This window comes from Aythya fuligula, chromosome 5 (genome assembly GCF_009819795.1).
Source record: "Aythya fuligula isolate bAytFul2 chromosome 5, bAytFul2.pri, whole genome shotgun sequence".
NCBI classification, from domain to species: Eukaryota; Metazoa; Chordata; class Aves; order Anseriformes; family Anatidae; genus Aythya; species Aythya fuligula.
In genome coordinates, this window is record NC_045563.1 from 39,503,280 (window position 1) to 39,527,495 (window position 24,216).

At 32.5% G+C, this 24,216-nt stretch overlaps 1 protein-coding gene across 1 annotated transcript in view; it reads left to right on the top strand.

The window, feature by feature from the left end:
• The window catches only part of FMN1 (formin 1), a 197,630-nt gene that overhangs the window by 129,833 nt on the left and 43,581 nt on the right, over positions 1 to 24,216 (top strand). Inside the window, 5 exon segments of the mRNA XM_032189407.1 lie at positions 1,537 to 1,666; positions 3,279 to 3,425; positions 6,571 to 6,630; positions 8,681 to 8,801; positions 22,786 to 22,878. Coding sequence (XP_032045298.1) covers positions 1,537 to 1,666; positions 3,279 to 3,425; positions 6,571 to 6,630; positions 8,681 to 8,801; positions 22,786 to 22,878 — 551 coding nt within the window.

The following is a 24,216-nucleotide window of genomic DNA, read 5'->3' on the forward strand; positions in this document are numbered from 1 at the left end:
ATGTCAGAACTTTTGTGAAGCAGTTGGGGTTTTTCTTTCTTTTGTTTCTCTCACACGAAGTGCACACAAAGTATCCTCTTTTTTTTTTTTTTTTTTTTTTTTTTTTTTTTCCTGGCAATACCATTCATTCCCAATAGGAAGTATTTTTATTAATACCAGCTTGGCATTTCTTTTTTTCCCACTGCTTAAATCCTAGAGCCAAGCCTGGCCTCCCCAGTCCCGTTCTCACAATAGATTTTCTCATCAGGCAAGAGAGAAAAAGTCAGAAAAAAAAAAAAAGATGGTCCAATTAAAATGTTGTATTTCACACAAGCCACAGGTGGATGTTACCAATTTTTTAGACATGTGCTATGTATTCAGCAAAGCATTGCATGCATGAAAAATTTATAAAGGTGATTTAAAGATACTGGTATTAGTTATAAAAAAAAAAAAAAAAAAGAAAAGAAAAAAAAGAAATAGTTTGAAGAAATCGGATGAATTGGTTTAAATAATTAAAATAAATTTAATAAGAATTCAATCTAATAATGATTCAGAAAATGTCCCAGAGTTCAATCAAGAAAAAAAATATCTTTAAAGCATCATATTAAAGGGGATCTAAGAATAGTTGTAGACAGGAGATTGGAGGAATTCTACTAAAGTGATATTGGAGCAAAAGACAGTTTGTTTCTAGATTTCAAGAAAACATGTGTAGCATTGGAATCATTGACTCAAAACCCACAAAGCAAATTATGCAAACCCTGTTGTTATAAGAAATGTTAAAGTTTCTTGTATTATTTAACCAAACTCTTACATTTTAAATTGAATAAAAGGAAGTAGTTATTCGTGTCTTGGGATGCTTTCATTTTGTAATACCCAAACTATTTTTATTTACCAAAGAGTTAAAGTAAAAAAGCTGGAATAGCCTCATGAGAAAAGTGAAAGTGTGAGAAGAGATAAAGAACAATTAGAGAGTTAGTAACTTTGCTTAACAGTGACTGAAGACAGATATAATCTGCAAATATTTTAGAGCTAAATACGCGGCTAGGTGCATTATTATAAGACACGCTGCTATATAATTGGAAGTGTGGTGCAAATTAGTAAAAGAAAATTGAGGTTGAGCATCAGAAGAAATTTCTTGGCAGACGTTCTGTATTATGAAATAACTTTGTAGGAATATGTTGAGTTCAGTATTGCTGGGCATGTTTTAAATTGAAGCAAAAACACACAAGTGAAAACACTAAATAGCGTTTCTCTAGCTTTTTTTTTTTTTTTTTTCCTTAAACCTATGATCTTGGCTTGTAATTCCTCTTTACTACTAGACAGTGGAGTAATGTTACAAGAATTAACGTCTTACATCTTCCTTTATATTAATAGGATTTCTTAACACAATGAACACAAAGAACAGTGAGGAGAAAGTATACAATTTTGAATCAAAGTAGGAAATATTGCATTAAATATGTATTTCATAACACTACAGCTCTGATCCAGTACGTACCTCATGGATATGAAATGTAGGGATTCATTTAGTATCTTTTTTTTTTTTTTTCCCCCCCACAGATTTTTATATGAATTATCTCAGATTCCCAACTTCACAGAACGAGCTCAGTGTATTATCTTCCAGTCAGTTTTCTCTGAAGGGATAACATCAGTTCACCGGAAAGTTGATATCATTACTCGTGTTTCCAAGGTAAGTCCTAAAGAGAACTAAATAAAAACATAATGTGTTTTAGATTGCTTATGTGGGTTTGTTTGTTTGATTGTTTTTACCAAAAGTGATGAACCTTAAGCATGGTTATTGGCTTTTCAGGGAAATAAAAATTTATTGATATTTTTAACTGCTTATAAGAACATGAGCAGGTGGTAAGAGGGAAGATGAGTTGTTTGTGATGCTGTATGTTCTACTTAGGAAAAATTATTTTTACTTGAACATCAGATTTTGGTTACTTTACACATTAAGTGGAAAAATAGATAAAGTCAATAAAATAGAAATTAAATATCAAACTAACATAGTCCATGGCCGTGCAAAGTTACTTTGTTAGTATACCACTATGCAATCTTAACTTGCTTTTAGCCTGTGTCAAATCAGAGATTGTGTGCTTTGTCCACCATGAAAGTACTGGTAATACAATGTAAACATACTTCTACAGTGAACTGTATAGTAGCTGCCTATAACATACATTAACTTATTGATTTCCAATGGTATCCATATATTTCTGTTACCATGATAGAGCAGATTTCTAGTACCTGACAAAGCTTTACCTAAGGTTTCTTCACAATGAATAACTGAAGAGAAGATTTTGAAATTATAACAAAATATTAAAATTAAAATGAAATAAGAATTAAAATTAAGATTAAATAAGAATTAAAAGAGAAATTAAATAGTGTCCTGAAACAGCCTGGCCATTTTATTTATTTATTTATTTATTTATTTATTTATTTATTGTTATGTTTTATCTTTTGAACAGCTTTGCTGCCACAAATTACCCATGCTCTATTCCTTTGGATATTCTTCGCATATTCTGAGAAAAATAATTACTTAGTATTGCCTTTCCAAAGTGGACACAAAGAACTTGTATGAGATAGGGGAAGAGTCATTACCTTTAGTTTATTAAAGAGGACCTCATATGACAATTGATTTTTTCAATGTGTTTAAAGCTACATAGTTAAGAGTTAGGCTCATGGCCTCAGAAGCTTGATTGATAAGTGTCTTTATATAGAAATTAAAATAATTTATTATTTCTCCACTTTGTTACTAGATTTCTTTTTTCTTTTGAGGCATAATAATTTTGTCCTTAACCCTGATATATCTACACTAAGTATATATAGATTTTGAAATGTGAATTTTCAGAGCACCAGGGCCAATGGGAAGCAGACTGAATAATGACTTTCTGAGTGTAACCCAGTGGCAGCAAAAATAACACGTCTCCATTTGACTGTGCATTATGTAAACTCATGAAAAAAACACTTTGTCTGTGAGATTTTTAAAGGCTACTGAGGATATTTAGTAATATCCTGCTGTAAAACTTCTTCCATTAATCTTTCTGTCATCTACATAGTATATAATGCTATATAATTTACCTCATGTGGATTAAGTTAAAGATAGTATCTTAGGCAGCTATAGTCTAATAAATTCTGCTTTTAAATGTTTTATTCCTGTACCAGTTTTAGCTTCCTTTCCCTGTAGAGGCACATGAGAAGAAAAACTTCCTTTAGCAAAAATAAAATCTAAAAAACTTTGTTGTACGAGCAATTAGATTTTTTGTGCCAATGTATGTTTCGTACTAATATCTATTTTCCAGGCTTTGCTGAACATGACAAGTGTAAAGGAAATTTTAGGTTTGATTCTGGCTTTTGGAAATTACATGAATGGTGGGAATAGGACTCGAGGTCAAGCTGATGGATTTGGTTTGGAAATACTTCCCAAACTAAAGGATGTCAAAAGCAGAGTAAGTACTCTATTTAATTAAAGATTTATTTTCTGGTATCTTTCTGTTCCATCATTTGTCCAAACTTAATCTTTTCTCATTTCTTTGCTTGAAAGAGTGAGGCACTTTGTACTATTTTCTTCTTTTTCCTCCACACTTTTTACCTCTTTCTTCTACTCATACACTTGTCTTCATAATCTCCTATTTCTCCTATTCACTACCACTAAAATAATTTTCTCTTGTGAGAACTTTGGTGTGTCTGTTTTACTAGTTTTACTAAATTACAGTAGGTAGAGAGCCATGAGAGATCACAGACCACTGAAGTCTTCTCCAGTAAATATACCCATACTTTCTTTTAACTGTAGCTGTATGTGAGTAAAAAGGCTTTAAAGGTCATGTTTAAAAAAAAATGCAACATAGAATGTACACTAAAGAATTAGACATAAAGGATTTAAATATATAAATTACAGGATTTTAATCCTCTTCAAAGAAGTGTGTCAGATCCAGCAAGATACTGTCAGTCTTCTTTTTTTGAATTGGCAGTTAAGCAGATAAAGGGCATGAATTCTGAATGGCATAAACAAGCAAATGCTCATAGATGGCAGTAAATTATTTTTGTCAAAAATAATTTACCAGTAGCCCATTTTTGATTAGTCATTCTAGGAACAAAATAAGGCTCAGACACACTGTGCATGCCTTTTGAGATGAGGTTACCTTGATCCTTATTTCAGCAGGGTAGAGGTTGAGGTGCTAGATAATGCAGACAATGGAAACACCACTCAAAAATGCTTCTCTGCCAAAGCATACCTAGGCGCCATAAGGATAGCGGAACTAGCAAAGAGTAGGAGGTATTTTCTACCAATGTTGGTAAAGATTTGGAGGTAGAGAAAAACTGTTTTCTCACATGCTTCCTCTTTTCCTAATTGAAGTGCTGTTCTAAATTGTAAGGAAAATACAGTTGTTTTTTTCCCCAGTTAAGCTGTATGTAAATAGGAATGTTTTCAGTTTGGGAGACAAGCAATGTCAGATAAACAGAATGTCTAGGGAGCTTTTTATTTTATTTGTGAGTGCCACCACTAACAAAGAATAAAGCCAAGATTTAACGATTTTTTCTGTGAGACACTGAATTTAATGAAAGATTTTCCAAAGGATTTGTGTCTTTTGTCTCCTAACTCTTACTTTCCTCTTCACTGCAATAGTTCAGCCGTCCCATATGACCACTTTTTTCCAGTTCTACTCCATGGATAAGACACAATACAGGCTGCAGCTAAACTAAATCAAGGCCCAGCTTCCCAGTATTCAGGTGTTCATTGGTCAGCTAGCTGCCATGAGGAAAAACATAAAACAACTGAGCTCTGCCTGGCTTTTCTCAGTTGAAGTACTAATTTTATCTCTTTCTATCTAACTATTAACTTGTAAGAAGTTAATCTTCTCCGGGACTTTCCAATTTGGCTGGATTTAGTCAACACAATGCAAAATTATGAGTTATGAAAAGGAGTGACAGATGTACAGTATAATTGCATAAGACTCGTTCTTCAGCAAAACAAGCTAAAAAATTACAGTACTTCCAGTTTTCTGGTAGCCAAAATAAATATATATTAGTTTATATTGCTGTAAGAAGTAGGAAAAAATAGTCTCCAAAATGCATTAAAGATATCAAAGGGGCCAGCTGCTATAGGCAGATATAGAAACTTAGAGATAACTGGAGAGTGTTTTTGTGAGGAAGAAGAATGGAGGGTCTTGCATATTTGAATACTAAGGTGTCCTGTGTCCTGTTGTTCACTTTCTGGATATTGACAGCAAACAATATGATTTCTAGGTAAGCTAAATTCCAGGAGCTAAGGTAAAGTGTCAACGTTGAATGTCTTTTATTTCATGTAATGGTTATTTGTTGTCACAGGGATGAGCCTAGAAAGCTACTCATTACAAAAACATGAATAAAATAAAATAAAAAAATCATAGCTCACCACCTCAATATCTCTGTGTTTTTTCATAAAAATGGAAATACCATTTAAACAAAAGTCATAGGTTTGATAGCTAAATATATAAAAAATAGAACAGGCATATTTAACTTTAGAAGAGTAATCAAACAATCGTAAGCCACCTCAATTCTTTTTCGTCACACAACCTGCCAGCGTTGTATTCTGAAATGGTTATGTAAGCAGAGTGGTTTTGACTACATGATAGCAATCACTTGCTTAGTTAAGAATTTTGCTGGTGTTTGATATTAATAAAATATTATGTGCTGCAGGCTGTAATATAGGTGAGGCAGCTGTGTACAGGAATTCAGGCATTCACATACATTTGTACCAATACTTGTCAATATAGGGTATAAAAACATACATATATTAAAAACAAACAAACAAAAACACAGCAAAACACCCAAAGATCCCAGATATAATTCCCTATATTCTAATTCTTTTCTGTTGTTGAATAGTACCTTGTAATGTGTAAGTCAAAGTTTTCTCCTTTTCCTTTAGTTCATGTCCTATGCTGAACCAATGACATACAATAAAATAAAACGTTGTATATATTCATTGTATGCAGGACCAACGGAAATGATGTTTCCACAAAGACAGCATTAAAATTAATGTTTTTAAACAAAAAGGAGATTAAATATACTTGTTAGGTACATGCTGTCTGGTTTTGTATTTCGTGGAAAATACGAAAATTGCATTTGCCCCTTCCAGATCTTCATTGTAGGTGACTTGAGACTGGTCAAGTCAAGAATTTCAGCTAACTTTAATATATAAGATATTTAACTATATTTTTTTAGTTAATATTGTATTCAAGAATTACATAATAATATTATTATAGTGTATATATGATATAAAATTATTCTAATAATATTATTAATGATATAGTTAATATAATACATGAACGCCTTGTATTATGAAAAAAATGTACAGTGGCAGCTTCTCCCACTGGATGTTTTCAGTACCTGCTATTTAGAATGTCTAGGTCCAGTGGTAGCATAATCAAACCTGTGATTGTTCTATAATTTTTTTGTCAGCAATGTTAGGAATAATGATATTTTGAATTCTTTTTCTCACAGCAATAAAACTAAATAATACATTTTTAAAATACAGTAATTTTTCACTTACTTATTTAATGTTTGTATGTATCCATAATCCATTTTTAATTATATATTACTGTTTTTCCCTAGGATAATCGTATTAATCTTGTGGATTATGTTGTCATATATTACCTGCGCCATTGTGATAAGGTAAAAGATTTATTTGCCATACACCTCTCTAAAAGTGATTTCTTTAAGATTTTGTAAAAGGATTTGCATTTGCCCTTTTTTTTTTTTTTTTTTTTTTTTTCCCTTTTCCATTTGACCACAGTAGCTGTGGACCTCAGTAAGTCTGCAATTTGCTGTAGGTTCTGTGATAGGGCTTTGGAAAATCTTACATTAACTCTGGAACACAGCAAAGAGAGTCTGTGACTCTTGCAGGCTGGACAGGTTATCCCTCTAGTCGCTTCTTCCTATACCTGGTTAGTATAACATAGCAAATTTTTTTTTCATTGTGATAATAATGCAAGACAAAAGCAATGTTTGTCTCTCGTGATGGAATACAATGACAGGTTGACATTTTAGAATAGGTGACTCAGTTAATGGAGGTGAAATTAGATAAGGAATGTGGGAAGAGGCATGGCTGCTGATTTGACTTACTTGTGTTTATGGGGCTTTTTGATGTGTCCAAAGTTTTGGAGTGGAAAATTTGAACTGTTTTCTTCAAATGAAAATGTCACTATTGATTGATTTTAAGTATTTAATTTCTTATTTTTGAAATTAAGATGATGTCTCCGTTTGATATTTGAATTCTGGTCAATTCTGGCCAATTGACCAGAATGATTTTTCCTGGCCTTATCCCCAGTTGAATATAAACATTATTTCTTTTTTTTTAATGATTTTATTTTTATTATTGAAAGTTTTTTTTTGTTGTTGTTCCTTTTTTTGTGTTTTTTTTTTTTGTTTGTTTGTTTGTTTGTTTTAATTCTTACATACGCATGTTGAATTGAAGAGTTAGTTGTCATAGGTATTTTTTCAAGGAGTAAGACTAAAGTAACTGAAGACATCTCTAGCACTGGAAGGTCTGGACGTCAGGACATGGTGGAACAGCTCCTGAGGCTGATCTATAGAAAAGACAGAAAACTAGCAGATATGTAGATCTGTACAAATAGGACTGTTGATTTCGTTTGTTTATTTGTTTGTTTTTTCCTGAAGCAGGAAAATAAAGTTACTTTACCCTAAGTGCCTGTCTTGTAAAAAAAAAAAATCTCATTACAAAAGCAATTTTGTCTAGTCTGTAATTTTATTTATTTTTTTATTGTTCCTGTAAAGTTCCTGCTATAGAGTTTTCATTCAGGGAATTCTGTAAAAACAAAACAGCTTATCTTCTCCTCGGAGGAAGTGGAGACAATTTAAATTTTTTCCACTGTACTTTTTTCTTTCCCTGAGTGTTCATATCTTTCTAATAATGAAATTATTTGTTCACTGTTTACAAAATTGTTAGTTCTCCAACCCATGAGCTTTCCTGTATTTCAGTCTGAAATCTGTGTGCAGATATTAGTTTAAACTCACTAGTATACCATTAGGCAGAATAATGTCATTGTAATACTGTTTATACACTGTACTTGTTAAATTTCCCCTGCTTAGAATCTCCTAAAGCTGGTGGATTTTCTTTAGTTCTGATTATTTTTTTTTTTTTTATTGTGCTAAAAATGAAGTGTATGCTTTGGAGTTCCATACAGATATTAAACTTATTTATTGAACTGCAGAGACCTTCAACTATATATTTTTCTCTGTATAAAATACCCCAGGCAATATATAAATATTGTTTTCAATTTATCCATATGAAGTGTGTATATATGTATTGCATTGGGAAAGAGTGAAGCCACAAACATTTGGCATAAGATCACTTGCTCCATTGAAACAGACATTCTGATTTTAAGAAACTTCTAATCTGCTATCTAAATTTCTGTTGATATAAAATGACCTAAAATGTTGTGAGCTTATTGTTGCTTCATAGTTCAAATTGAGCACAGTTTGCATTACAGCATCTAAAAGGAAGATTCAATACTCAGACTGGTCAGGATTTCATCTAAAATTATATATATATCCTCTTTTAGCAAGAAATATTTAAAATATGTTTGTTTGTTTGTTTGTTTGTTTAATAGTGTTTTATAGATGCCATTTCAAAAAAGTAATTTATTTCACTCTGAATGCATTTAATTTTCATAGTGGCCTGTTTGTTTGTTTGTTTGTTTAGGAAGCAGGAACAGACAAGAGTATTTTTCCTTTACCAGAACCACAGGATTTTTTCCAGGCCTCCCAAGTTAAGTTTGAAGACCTAATAAAAGACTTAAGGAAACTGAAGAGAGACCTAGAAGGTAACTGGGAACTTTGAAATTTGTTCTGCTAACAACTAAGTGCCATTTAAAATGTGACCTTTATGAGGTTTGCTTATTGCTAATTAGGTTTATAGTGTTGATTCATTTGAAGTTTTTACACTGTGGCACAAACTACCCCCATAAAATAGAAAAAAATATTTCAAACTCATGACTTAATAAAAATGAAAGTAAAGGTACTGAAAAATAATTTTCTATAATTCCCTTTTACAAGTGAAAGACCCCTAAAGAAATGTGTGAATTTTTCTCTGGCTTCTTCACAACTGTATGTTTAACTGTAGATAACCTGCTAGTTCCATAACATAAATACTTCCTTCAGTACTCATGTAACAACAATTTAACAGCTTCAAGAGAGAGTTTAATACTATTAATGTAGAAATAAAACACAGCTTGCCAAGGCACAGCAAAGGGAAATGGAAAGCTCCAGTTCAAAATATTTTAATCCTGGGACATAAAATAAACATTTAAAAATGTTTATTATAAAGAGGGGTTCAGAAACCCAGCTCATCTATCAATCAAGGTATTGAGTGGATATGAAGTCGGAAGGGTTGCTCCCTAACTGTTACAAGCAGTTTCATTTTTATTTTGTGCTTCATATGACTCTTAAAAATAAATCCAGTGAATGATGACTGAATATTTCAAGCCTGTCATTTTTGCTAAGGCAAAGTTGCTATTTTTACTGAAGCAATTACACTGGGGACAGAATCTGCATAAAAACTCATAAAAATCTCCATTTACATTTAGGTAACACATCTGCATCAAAATGCAAGAGTATTTTTTGAATCAGAGTTGAACAAGCTGATTTTTCAATGTGAAGCAATGAAAACTGTTAGAAATAATTTATTGTTACAGTTAGAAATGGTTAAATTAGGTCACTAATATCTTTAGGATAGTTTCAAAGGTTAACAGTGGTAGGAAGGTATCAGTTATTGTTTGTTCGACCCGGGCAGAAGTGAGTGCTCTATCTCCTCTCATCGCTTGGCCCTGTAAAACCCTTGGCCTGCCCTCTTTTGGGCTAGTTTGTGCAGAAACATGATCTGTGTTTGATCTTGTACTTTTTCAGCATGTAGTCCTGCTGTAATGCATCTTAGTCTTGCAGGATCTGCATTGAGGCTGTGACATTCACATCGTATTTATTCTACATTACAAAGAGAGAGACAGAAAGTAGGATAAGCACTTCAACTAACTTATAAAATTAAAACTGCAGCTTTCCTGTAATCACTGATTTCTCTTTCAATGTGTTTTCTTAGATATTCAGAGAAAAATTTTTATGTTGAGGTTGTTTTCACCATTTTTCTTTGTAAAGATGTATTTGAAACCCATCCAAAGCAATTAACATATAAAGTTAATGACAGCAAGGATTTGAAACAAAAAAGGTTGTGGAAATGTTTTCAGATGTTGGTATTTTATCACTCAGAAATATGCAGCAGGATTCTAACAAGCATTCCTGTGAATAATTTTTCCTACATTTAAACAAAGAAGCAGTCACTCATATAAAAATGTTGTATCTCTTTCAAACATTCCCTTTCAATTTTTTTCTCTTCAGATAATGCTGTAGTTTATTTTTAAATCAAAATTTTAATTGAAGAGGTTATAATTTTAACACGTTCAACAAAGATTTGATGAGTCTCTGTAGTTTATTGTAGCCATTAAAAAGTTGTGGCTGCTGGCAGAATACCAGTGAAAGTCTAAAGCTGAAACAGATGTGAGTAGCAGAAACCAAGTCCAGAGAAGCGTCGGGCCCAGCTATCCAGACAGGCGCGGCCCTTCAGATGTAAATAATTTGAACAATATTAACTGGAGCTGCCTATGTTACAGGGTACATTGGATTTATTTCACACTTTGGTTGGCTAAGGTAGTCTTAAACAGATTACCATGAAAGTGGGATGAGACAAAGGTAATAAATGAAAGAGAGGTTTTCTTATGTGCCGTGTGGGAACAAATGAATGTGTATATTAGTGACTTAGGTTTTTTTTCAGAGATTTGTACATGATGAGTAAAAGCAGGATAAGCATCACCTATTGTGTTTGAAGTCGTGATTTTTATAGAAACTCTTCATAATAGTTATAATTTAGTATTTAAAAGTATTTTTCCTAGTTAGTCAGGGCATTCATTCACCTTTTAATGATGGATATTAACATGGGAAAGACTGAATTCATGAGAGAGGCACTCGTCTTAAAGGTCTGAACTTTGGGCTTGAAATACCTAGACACTGTGGAACCAAGCGTTCAGATCTAGATGGAGCACAAACCCTTTCATCCATTTCAGATAAACAGATTGGGTTCCATGCAATTTACTATTTTGAAGTCCTTCAGATTAGACTTTAAAGGGACAGTGTCAACTAAAGTTTGGCTCAAAAATTTGAACATCTCTTTTTTGAGAACCTTAGTCCAGTAGGTTTTTAACACACATTCCAGAACAAACTTCGCAGTCATAAGCATTTTTAGGTTAAAAAGCATGATTAAAAAATGCACATTTAATATATGTTTTTAAGTGGAAAGAAGTGCAAAAGCATTTGATTTTAAATAGTGAGATGGCAGTTACAGAATGAAATCTGGTTCTGCTTTAAAGTCATAGAAAAAAAAATATGTTTTCTGTAAGCTTAGAATTTCACTCCAGGTCTGAATAGTCATTGCATTTCCAGGATTTCCAAGTATTGCATAGAATGGTATAAGCAGGTACACTTACACATTTAACAGGTATTAGCTTTCCAGTTCATCTTTATGTTTATGAAAACAAAGCTTTTGATTTGCATCAGTATTTAAGATCATAATATATATATTATTCCTTGTCTAGAGCAACAATTACCACTTTTTCTTTCTGTATGACCAAGTATTTCCTTTCTGGTCTGGACAGTGCCACTTGATAGGTATTGTTCTGGAAGAAGCATGGAATATTTGAAATACTTAGTCATATGAAGATTTTTAGAAAACAAACCTCTTCACCAAAGTATAATAGACTTCTATATGTTTTACCATGAACCCTTTATTCATCTACCTCCAAAGCTGAACTACCTTAATTATTCAAATTAATTGCATTGGAGATTGTTTCCATCTGTCATATTCATTGCTCTTCCATGCAATACAGTTCAAAAAATCTTAAAATGCTACACCATGCACACTCAAAAGCAATATTAGATTCCTTGTATCATTTACTGTAATGTTCATTATAACTTTTTAGTATTATTGACTATAACAGCTGAAAGAGCAAAGGTATCTACTGAATTGTTAAAAATGGAAACCAAAGTAGTTCCATGCTGAATACTCCATTCTTATTGCTCATGATAAATTAAATTTCCTATAACATTTTGACATTCTGATCTCATTGAATATCCATGGTTTTTTTTTGAACTTTTTCTTTTTGTGAACTTTGGCTTTTACTTTCTTTCATGGCTGCCAGTACAGATTCTATCTGCCATTTTCACACTAACGTTTTTTCAATGCTGTATATTTTTTAATTTGTTACTAACTTAAGAGAGTATATGAATATATATGTAGATATTTATAAATACGCACATATATGACTGAAAAGAAATAACTTCATCTAAAATAGATACAAGACTTCATGGATCAGCTACCTTTTAATAATCAGTTGGATTTCAGTACTCCAGGAGACATGGTCTGGAGCTGGGGACCTCTTAACCTAGTTGTTCACAGATCTGTATCTTCCAAAAGATACAACTTGCTTGCTTTTAAGTAATGCACCTACATAAAAACTTCAGTTTATGACAACCACACCTTTTAAAATTGTATAATCCTTTTAGAAAAATTAAAAGGTAAGATAATAAACTATGCATGAAAAATGGAGAAATTACGATGTTACATTGGCCATTTTCATATTGTTTTTCATACAGAAGCATTACAAACATCTTGTAAAGAAATTTAAGTTGGAAATACCTCTGGAGGTCATCTGATCCAAAATCTTAGAGCAGGACTCACTTCACATTTAGATCCAGTTCCATAGGGCCTATTGAGCCCTAGGCTCAGTTCCGAGTCTAAGGATGGAGATTCCAACTCCTCTCTGGGCACCTCTTCCAGTGTTGAGTAAATGTCATGATTTTTTTTTTTCCTTATCTCTTGTCAGAATTTCCTACATTGCAACTTGTGACTCTTTTTCGTTTTTCTTTAGATGTACATGAAAAGTCTGTCTCCCTCTTCTCTATATTCATTAGATATCTGAACACACCAGGCTACCTCTGCTTCTTCTTCAAGTACTTAATTTTATTTTCATTCTCAGATGGCAGGACAATATACATGTTTTTTATCCTAATGTCATATAGTACATGGAGTCTCTAAATAAAGAGGCAAACAAGCACAATATGGCCTTCCTTAGCCAAGTAATTTCTAAATTCTACACAAGATGTTGCACAGGATACTCAGTACAAAATTCACTTTTTAATTGCACTGATCATGTTCCATATCAAAACTCATGTTTCCTGTGTCCTTACTTTCCTCTATTAAGTTTCACTATTCTGGTTCCTATAGCATCCCTTTCTTGCTGTTTACTTGTTCAGACAGAGAAGGAAGAACCAGAAAGGGATTGCTCTGCTTTTTTCTTACAGATACGGTGGTGATGAAGAAGTCCTCATTAATGTATTTAAAGTGCTCAGTACTTAGTATTTTACACATCTTCTTTGGAAGATTGCTTTAGAAGGTCACATATTTAGAAGATGGTCAAATTAAAATCAGTCTTCAACAAAATAATCACACACATTCTGTAGACTAGTCCCATTCCGTGTTTCAGGTTGCTATCGCTCTTTGCTGTGGCAATAAATCAGCCCTTAAAGATGCTTACAATTTTTTTTTAGTATGAGAATTAGTCCCTTTTTCACCTTTTCCTGTATTTCATGTAATAGCTGAATAATAATACATAATTTCAAACCATACTTGTCTTTTGACTAGAGACCAATTCTCTGTCTCCACAGCTTCTGTGGCCTTATTGCAGAGAAACATCCATTTCACTGGATATGATTAGTATAGGTTGTACTAGGTTGTAGTATAGTATATATTGTTATAGTATTAGGTTGCCATACCAGTAACAACATCATAGCTAATTAACCCTGTCTCTTAGCAAGGCTTAGACCAGAGATAATATTACACTGTTGCATCTACATTATCCTCATTCAGTACATTCCTCATGAAGCTCTGTATATGACATTGTAAAGCGGAAATGTGTTACAAAAGACAGTGATGGAACAGAATTTAGAAATGAGAAATAGGTGGAAATTGAAATGTCACTTGTTCTCAATTCTCGCATCCACTGTTGCTATACAGAGAGCAAAGAAGGAAGCTGCAAAAATAAAAAAAATAATTAGTCCATGCTCATTTAAGACTAAAGCACTCTGATTTTCCTGACTGAAAATCCTGAAAACATTTGTTCTTATCAAGAATTATGATGGAATATATTTACCAATAGGAAAAAATAAGTTTAATCGACATTATTTACAAGGAGTTGAAATAAAATATACATGTGTTTATTACCATTGGAATCCTCAAAATAAGTTACAAGTTTTTGTGTTATGTCTATTAATGAATAATAAACCAATTTTGATCTAGAAAGTAATTGATGTTTTCAGTTAATGAATTGAGAAATTTTCAGCTTTTTTTGGATTTTTATATAAGCAGAAATGGAGAAATTAATTGAATGTGTTACTGTTTGTTCAGATAGAATTATACAATTAGTTCATACATAATGCTATAGGCCAGAGGAAAAATTATTTTATAGAATAGAGTTTTAGTATAATCATAATAAAATAATTATCAGTACAACGATTACAACATTGAGAGATTTTGTCTATTGTTTGCTTTGTTTTATTGACAAAGGTTACTGAATCACATCATGAAAATTACAATATCAGCTTGAATGTTAACTTTCTAAATAATTTGTTGAACCAGCAGATGATTGTTTATTTGTTACAGGTCAAAATTCAAAAAAGTATCAAACATATTTTCAAAAATATGTTCAGCAGATTGAAGCCTTAGTCTAATTAAATGGAATGCTTTAAGTCACTCTAACAGTGTGATTTAGAAGTCTGTCACACACATTTTCTGGAAAAATTTTCCCAGAGTCAGCAGAGAAGTTGAATGATATTTTCGAGGAACCAGTAACTTTATCATTTTTCTTAAATATTAATCATACTTTCTAATTTTAAAATTAAACTTAAAATTTTGAAAGCATACGCAAATTTGAACTGGGTGGTGGAGCATGAGGAACCAAATAGGTGCCTGTGATGTGCAATGCTCTTTAGGTGTCAACATAAATGGAGCATGTTGTTATGTACCTGATGAGTATCACTATTTTTTTGCTCTGTCCAAGATTTACATGATATATTCAGAGGCAGTACAAAATGATGTAGGGAAAAAGAGAAAAGGACAGCTTTATGCAAGGACAATTATTTTGTTTTCAATTATTAGTTGGTAAAATGAGTCTTTTTCTTCTTAGATTTTTCCGACCTCTTTTTGAGTAGTCTTGTGCCTCAGCAGGCTGAGACACATTTCAGTTTGTTTTCATTTGGCAAAGGTACAACACCAGGCATTAAAAAACACATTTTGTATCATGTGCACTGGATGTCTATTGTACAATAAAACTAACATTTTGACAGTGTTCCACTGGTAATGTTCATATGCGAATAGATTAACTAGAAATTTTTACTAAGTGGAACATTTCTGTAAAATTTCCATTAGATTTTCTAGTTTATGATAATCATAGAATAGTATGTGAGGGTTTCAATAAGATTCAGAAGTATAGTAGAGGGGCAAACAAATTACATTTTAGAAGATTTTATTGCAATAAAAAGCAGATATCTTGAACATGTTCATAAGGCTAGGGAAAAAGCTTTCTACCTGTTAAACATGGCATGCTGTTTATTTTATTTTATTTATTTTATTTTTCTTTTTTTCCCTTGGCTAAAGAGTCCTAGGAAATTTCTTATTTAAATTATTCTGCAAATGTTAAGATTCTCAACAAATTTGGAAAATACCAAAGTAAAGATTTTCTATGCACCTTTCTTTTCTGTGTACTGTTTATATGCATGTGTGTGTTAAGCATTGGTTGCGTAACCGTGTAGTATACATCTGGAAGCAGGTATTATACATCTGGGAGTAGGAATGTTGTCCTATCAATGTATGATGGATAATGACGATGCAGTCTGGAGAGCTGGAAGGAACAATGACTTCATATTAATGGATCTCATCAGCTTTTCCTGTCTGAGAGAGTTGAGAGGCAGATCTCTGCTAGATTTGAGGCAGTGGGTTATGCATCTGCTACCAGTGATCCAAAAACTGAAAGTACATTAATTCAGACAGTGGGATAGAAATTAGTAATAGTTATGGTAATTGCATCTAAAGAAGTATGAATTTACATAGTGATTTAAAATCAACCAAGCAGCATACTCTAACTGAACCAAAACCAAACGCTGATAGAAGAATTAATTAGGTGGAACTTTATGATCTGTTTTGCACAGAAAAAAAAAAATCAGATATCCAGCAGTACAGCGAGAAAGAAGAGATCACTTCTGGTTCTGCAGTTTCAGCTTATGAACATACTGTTTCAGTCATTGCCTGGCAATTCTCTTCTATGTGTCCAACACTCCAAGTAGTAATGTGTTTGTGTGGTTTTGGAAGGTCTTTTTTCTCTCACTGGAAAAGTTTAGCTCATCGATTAAAAATATTATTGCTCTTAAAAATCTCATCTTGCTTTAAATTAGCCCGACAAGATGCTTCCATTCAGATATTCATTTTTTGTACTGTGCAGACCGAAGTGAATGTTCCGATTTCTCAGCGGGTTCTGCCGCGTACATTTCTACACTCCTGACATGATGTGCAGAGGTCTGTATGTTGGATCTTGACATTAAACCAAAACTTTCTACTAATAGTGTGTGCTGGAATCAACTTAAGAATCTTACAGAGCCTTGACTGAAAATTATGAGGCTTTAGTCATTATATTTCATTTGTGTGTGCAGTTCTGTCCGATGCAATAGCTTTTCTGCCTGAAGGGGTGCGCTAAATGTAAACTACCATTTCAGAGAGAATACATTAACCAGAGTCTTAGACATGTTGCTATGGTGTGAAAAATATTTAGTTTTAAAAGCAATCTTTGTTCATTTTGTTAAATGTATTTTTAGGAAACAATCTTAACAGAACAGATTTAAAATGATATATATAAAATGTTGATGTGCTTTGTCAAAACAAGGGAGAAAAAAAATGAAATAAAATTTCCTTTAGGTTAGTTGCAATTAATATAGGTCCTGACAGTTTCCCTGCATATCTCCATACACTGTAAAAGTTCAAAATATTTTAATCTTAAACAGAAAAAAAATCTAACAAATCTTAATCTGAAAAACAAAGCCAGAATACCTGATAAAGCTTGTGAGAACTGTCAAGATTTACAAATCTAGTATTCTATTAAATGTCCAGTAGAACAGATGAACTTTACAGACTGTTTTCCAAGATGCTAATTCAATTATTTCACTTTCCCCACCTTAGGATTTATCACTTAAAACTGCTACTGTCTCATTTAGACATGAGAGCTATTGCCTTAAGCACCTAAATAGATACTTGGTTTTGTGCATCACAAAAGGAAAGTGTATTTCAAACAGAAAAGGATCAGACTGTTTAAAGTTTTACATACTGGCTTTATCCTGTGAAATAGCTTTTTAAGAAAACAGTTATTAATGAGTGAAGAAAACAACTGTGCATATAAACATTCTTGTTCTAAGTTCGCTGAAAATAACTTTGCACAGAACTGTAACTATGGTGCATTTACTTTTGTGTACTAATACTTCTTTTGCATCACATTGTTGATCTTTATTTCAGACAATAAAAAACAGGCTTGAGAATACAGAGAACCACCATGATTTGTTCCTCTTCTGCTTTTGTCTCCGCTACCTTTCTCTCAGTAAACCTCACCCCCTCTTCATGGCATTTCTCTCTCTGTTTGATTCAAGGGCTTCTGTATTAGTCAGCCTGGCTCTGGCTAGGGTGTTAGTGCTTGAACCTTCTGTGTGTTGCCATCGCTGATATCAATGACTGATTATCAATGGAAGTCCAAAGCTGCAAGTAAAATGCTGTCTCTGAAATTATTCTGGAAAATAACTCAAAAGCAGTATAACTACTTGCAGTTAAAAGTTGTCAAATGTTTTGGACTGCACTCAGAAGGAATCATGATACATCTCTTCCTGTCTCCACACTTGTTTAAAATTCTATATGAAATTGAACATTAACTTGCAGGACTATAAATAAGGACAAGAGTTGCAAATGGTATAGGTATAATGGACTGTAATTAGGCTAATGCTTGTATGTGCATACCTGCTGTAAATATGTGTCTAAAGACACATTTAATAGCAGAAGAATATAATCAAATGCTGCAACAGCATTCAGAAGTTAAACATGTATCTCCTGTAATGTTATATTTAGCTTGGAATGCTGTTTGCAAGTAAGAAAATGTAATAAAGCTGCACCATATAAAATAAATAATGAGGAAAATGAATTAATTTATATTTACAAACATCTTGCTGAAGTTTGGGTATATAGGCCCAAAGAGTGGGATTCCTGCACTTTAAAAAGTCATACAGGTATGGTTTCAAATCTCCTTTGGAACAGGAAAGGAAAGGGTTCTAAAAATGAATTATCAAATAGCAACCTTTCTGTCAAAGATAAGCTGCATTGGAACAAGAAAAAAAAAAAAAAAAAAAAAAAAAGCAAGGTTGGCAGTATAAGCTGCCAGGCTGTGAACAGACCAGAGAAGTGGGGGTTGTTAGCAACTTTCACAATAGCATAACTCATGGGGGATAGTGTCAGTGACAGGTTTATAGAAATTCATGGTGTTGATACATGGTTGCACTGTCAGGATGATTCCTGTAAATGCTACTGGTGGGTTCTGGTGAGTAAATAGTTAGTAATTTACTGTTATCAACATTAAACTATTTCTGGTTTTGCGTTTACTTTAAAAATGATGCTTAAAAAATTCCAAATCCAGTCTGATTGACACTGAAATGCTCTTTACATGAAAGTTTGTTTATGGGCAGTGATTCTTTTGACAGATTTACAAGTGTCTGTGGAGTTTTAAAAGACTATTGCCCAATAGGCATTAAGTGAGAGACATTCTATTTTGTAAATATTTTCACTTATATTGGGGATTTTTAAAGAACTTTTTGAGCCAAATACTGCATTAAATCTGAAGACAGTGGCAAACTGATAATCAGCAGTTTCCAGCTTTGTTCTAATGTTTTGCTAATGGTTTCCATTTCTATGGCCAAGATTTGCAGTGGGTGAAGCATGATGTACGTCCAAAAATTTGTAAGGGCTTTCAAATACTGTTACACACTCATATTTTCTTTTTTTTCTTTCTTTTTTTTTTTTTTTTTTTTTTTTTTTTTGCAATAGCTCATTTAGAAATAAACAATTTTCAAAGTAGTATATTACATTTAATTTGACTAACATATAATGCATACCAAAAAAATGACCCAAAGGTTTAGTAAAGTAATGGAGAATTTGCATCTGCTTGAGCTCATTAATGCTGAAGCAGGTTGTTTAGTTCCTCAAATGATTAATTTGGAATAAGGTGGTGAGAGAGGATATGTGGTATGATATGTTAGCTATCAGATTCCTCAGAATTACTTCAGATTCCTCAAAATTTCAGATATTTTTTTTTCTCAGAAAGAAAATTCTCAGAATGTATGTCAAAGAATGAATATTTAATTAGGATCCTGACTTCAGAATCATTCCAGTAAAAAACCTTGCTAAAATAATTTTCATTTTAAATCAGAGCAAGGAATGGAGCAGAACTGTTCAGTTTTAATTTCTTTATATAATGTTTTGTTTGAGTTGGTAGATTTTTTTTTTTAAATATTAGTATATTTTAAGTAAACTTGTGAATAAACGTTAGGAAAGTATCATTGAGCTTAATAACATGAAGTTCAGTAAGTGGTAGGTACCAGAAACCTTCACGTTGTGTGGAACTGAGGCATGTCATAGGGTTGGTCAGCTAACTTTATATAGAATACAACTGCCATTTTATTCAAAATCCTTGATTTAACCTGATCATGAAAATCATCTTCATTTTCTGAGTGTCTTTACTTGTATCTGATTTGTAATTCCTTTGAACACACTTTTACTATTCTTTTCCATATCTGTATTCCATCTCTATTCTGTATCCTGGGCAAGTTTAATGAAGTTCCAACGTTCAGCAGCCTGGAAGATACACCTTGTTGGTAGTCCTAGACATCACTTTCTTATAAATTTTGGAGAAAGAATCATTATTCTGCATTGGACACTTGATTATTGAAGGGGATGCTGAAATAGAATGGAGACATTTCAGCAGGAATACATAATTTTTAAGACTGCAGTTCAGGCTGAAGTTAATATTGCCTTCAGCCACTTACTCCATATCTATGCTCTGTCTTATTTTCAGCTTTAGCAAGTAAATAAATTAAAGTTTTATTCAAATATTTAAGTGCAGTTGAGTTTAAACAGACCTAGTCAACCTTCAGTTGCCCAGAAAAATATTTTTATTTTCCTTTATAGAACAGAACTATATGTCTTTGAGTGAAGTGTAACCTAAACTCAGTCAATTAAAGGAGGATTAAGCAGTACAGGGCAAAGACATTGCTCCTGTGATTTTCACCTCATCACCATTGTCCTTGATTGCCTTAGCTCAAATCTAAAACTTTCTTAAGGCGCTTCAGTCTATTCTTACAGTTATCTAAAGAACTTTGGGAATTAGACAGGTAGATTTTTGTTCCAGATAGGTAGTTTTTGTCTAAGTAAATATCTTCATCAGAGGCTCATTTAAGGTTTTTTTTTTTTTGTTGTTGTTGTTGTTTATTTATTATTTTTTTTCAGGCTTTCCAATAATGTAATTTCTTAGAGTCTTCCAGCGTTTACTTGACTTCTTTTGTCTCTTTCAGTTTCATTGCCTTAAGATGACTTAAGCAATGCTAACTGGCATTTCATCTCATTTTGTCTGATCTCAAAGTTAGAGTTTTAATCAGTGCTGAGGACTGACTTGTTCTATGTTATGTGTCCCGTTTGATCTTCTCGGATACTTCTTTCCTTTTACTCATTCTCTCTCCTCACTCCAAATGTTGATCCTCTTGTTAAAGATGTTAAGATTCTGCTAAAGAATTCACCACCCAAATCAGCTTCTTCTCTCTACACTGGCATTTCTACTTTTCAGTATTTTTCTTTAGCTCTTTTCATCTGAATGTAGTTAATATTAGTTGTCTTTATTTAAAAAATATATATTTTTTATTGAAGGGGTTTTACATGTGTGTTCTTTTTAATTAATTTAGAAACAATTGGTCCTAATCTTGGTCCCTTAATTATTTCCATGGGACATATCCAATTAACTGTTCTAATAATCTTGTGTTGTTAATGCTTGTAGGACGCATCTAGGAGGCTAGAATACTCAAGATAATACATCAGTAGCACTAAGTTTGCAAAAACACCTTTCTAGAGTATGTTAGGGTATGTTTTGATGCTACTGTAGTTACAAGCTTATTATTATATATATATTCGTATCTGTTTCTCTGTAGATTTTTACAAATGTATTTGTATAAGGTTATTATAAAATAATGACTGGCTTGCAGTCATTAATGCAATCATCAGCCTTAGGTGATTATATTAATCATGTGCATTCTGTAGTCACTCTATCAAATGCAACAATATAATGTGTATTAATACTTTTACCCTTTTGTCATTTTATATTGCTTTAGAATAATTTCTCAATATTACCTTATATACTTTTTGTGGATTTTTTTAAGCATGATGAAAATTAGTCACAGACCTGTAGCTGCTGCTTTGTGTAAAATTTCAGCTGGAAATTGAAGTAACATCTCAGTTATTTTGCTAGATTTTTTTTTTTATATTGAATTCCAATGTCCCTGTCTTACTCTGAAGTTTTACTGTTTGCTTGAATAGATATAGAAAACTCCTTCTAATTCTACAAACTGTAAGTCCTGGTGGCCCAAAACTACCATAGGCAATAACAGTAAGCAACACAATTTCAGATGTACAATAAAACGTATGCATGTGTTTTCAACCTTCCATTGCACGTTAATTTAAAATTCTCAGTTTCTGTTTCCACAGTTTTGTATTAATTTTTGCTGGAATAAGTTGAATTATATAGTGGTGGCAGCAATATGGTGTGAAAATGTTTCATGCAGCCAAACTTTAACTATCAGGTTTAACTCCAAAATAAATTTCTATCTAAATTTAGCTGCATAGGAATTAAGAGTTGTGGAAAAAAAAAATCTTATAGTATTTCATAAAGTCAGTTGCTAAATGGAAGGTAATTGCGTTTTGATTTCCAAAAGTCTAATTTCATCTTTAATGTGGAACACTAGAATATTGAAAGTTTAACAGAAGTTCTAGGTAATGTTAAATACCTAGGCAAATATGCCTAGGCAAATAACCTGGAGATTTTATAAATTGACATGGCATCAGGTCTTAAAGTAACAGACTAAATAGTAAACAGATTATAAGTTATGTAAGTTAACTTTCTTCTTATAGACTTCCACTATTTCATGTCATGGCCTGTAATTTGAATACTTAAGTAAAGCTAAATTTCTGCATCTGTGTTAGAAAAATGCTTGAGTACACATGCCTGGTACTGATGGATTAAAATCAGTCCAGATAGAAGGCATGCTCCACTCACCACAGAACAAAGTTTTGGTCTTTAAATATTGTCTAGAATTTGTGTGTGTGGAAAGCTGTGATAGCAGCAAGTCTCAGCTCAGAGCTGGAGTATTAAGACAAACAAGTCATTACTAAAGACAAATTCCACTCTTTAAATACACACAGAGTTTTCTAATTGGTATACTAGACTATTCAGTATTTTGTATTATAATGTGACTATTTATTTTAATTCACTCTACAGTATGCGTAGATGACTAATTTGGATGTAGGCTTCTGCAGGGTTGACATCTACTTCTTTTTAACATCTAATGTCTTTCAAATTCTTTTTATAGCCTCTGAAAAGCAGATGAAGTTAGTTTGCAGAGAGTCTTCAGAAGAGCATCTCCAGCCCTTCAAGGAGAAATTAGAAGAATTCTTCCAAAAAGGTAAGCACATTTGAAGAAAAATATTGGTAAATAGCATAGTGTTTTACAAGGTGTTCTATACATAATGTATGCTGCATTAAGTACCTGTTGCCTCTAAAATTTCATACTATATGTTATGGATTATGTTCCTAATACAATAAATATATGTGTTAAAAGTAATGGATACAGGGATCTTGGAATTCACTTGTCGAAGATGATTGTTTTCTCTTATCTCACAAATTTCTTACTGATTATTTTGTGCTTTTGTTCTTTATCATTATTTGTAGGTAAAATGAAAAAGATACTTATCACAGACCAAATTTTTCAGATAGAATATAAATCTTAAAGTCGATAAAAGACTAGAATGAATAGTACCCTTTGAGAGAAGGTACATGTATATGCATGAAGTGATGCTGTTTTGTATCAATGGTGTGGGCCTATTAGCTGACTAATTTTGATTTAAGATTTTTGCCTTGAGTGAGACAGAAACAGACATAAGGAAGTAATCTGTGAGGGTAGAGTCTAGAGATAAAAGAGATGAGGTCTGAGGGTGCAATTTGATGATCGGTACAAGACATGTAAATGCATGTTGCTGATGTTGAAAATAGCAGTCTTGCTCTGTCCTGTTTTCCTACACTATATATTTCCAACAGTGCTGCATGTGCCAGCACTGGGGTCTCTGGAGCTGTGGAAGAGGTAAGGGAATAGATTTTTCTTCCCCAGGTTTGTAGGGAGTACATACAGTCTGTTAGAATAAACAAAGTATCTCAGTATTTCTGATGACTATATTAAGAATTCTTCATTCTTAATTAAATATTACCAAGGTGCTATTATTTCTCCCAGAAATTGTGAACAATTTAACAATTTTCTGTTTGAGAAGTCAAGTGAACTATTTGAATCTACTGTTCCAGGCAGAATGTGTACTTCCTATTATTTACATTTAATTTGTTGTAATACTTTATGAATTAGCTTAATCCATTTTATAAAGATCCTTGTAGTGCTTTTATAATGACTTTATTTCATGAGGTTATCTTATATAATTTGTGAAGTGGAAACAGGATGTTTTAAAAGTAATAGTCTTTGTTAAGTTGTACTGTTGAATAAACTAGTATTCTTCTTCACCCTTCTCCCTTCCAATAGAGCTTAATAAATATATTTATTTTATTTTAAATTTATTGGACACTATTAAAACTACACATTTCTTGCCACAGAACTTGTAAAAAATAAAAATAAAAATTGGAAATCTGTGTGTCACAGCAGGACAGCTACCTTTCCCAATTATTTAACTGGAAATTTTTACTGTCAGCTTAACTATACTGCCAAGATTGAGATAATACTTCGTACATTTCTGCAGTACCT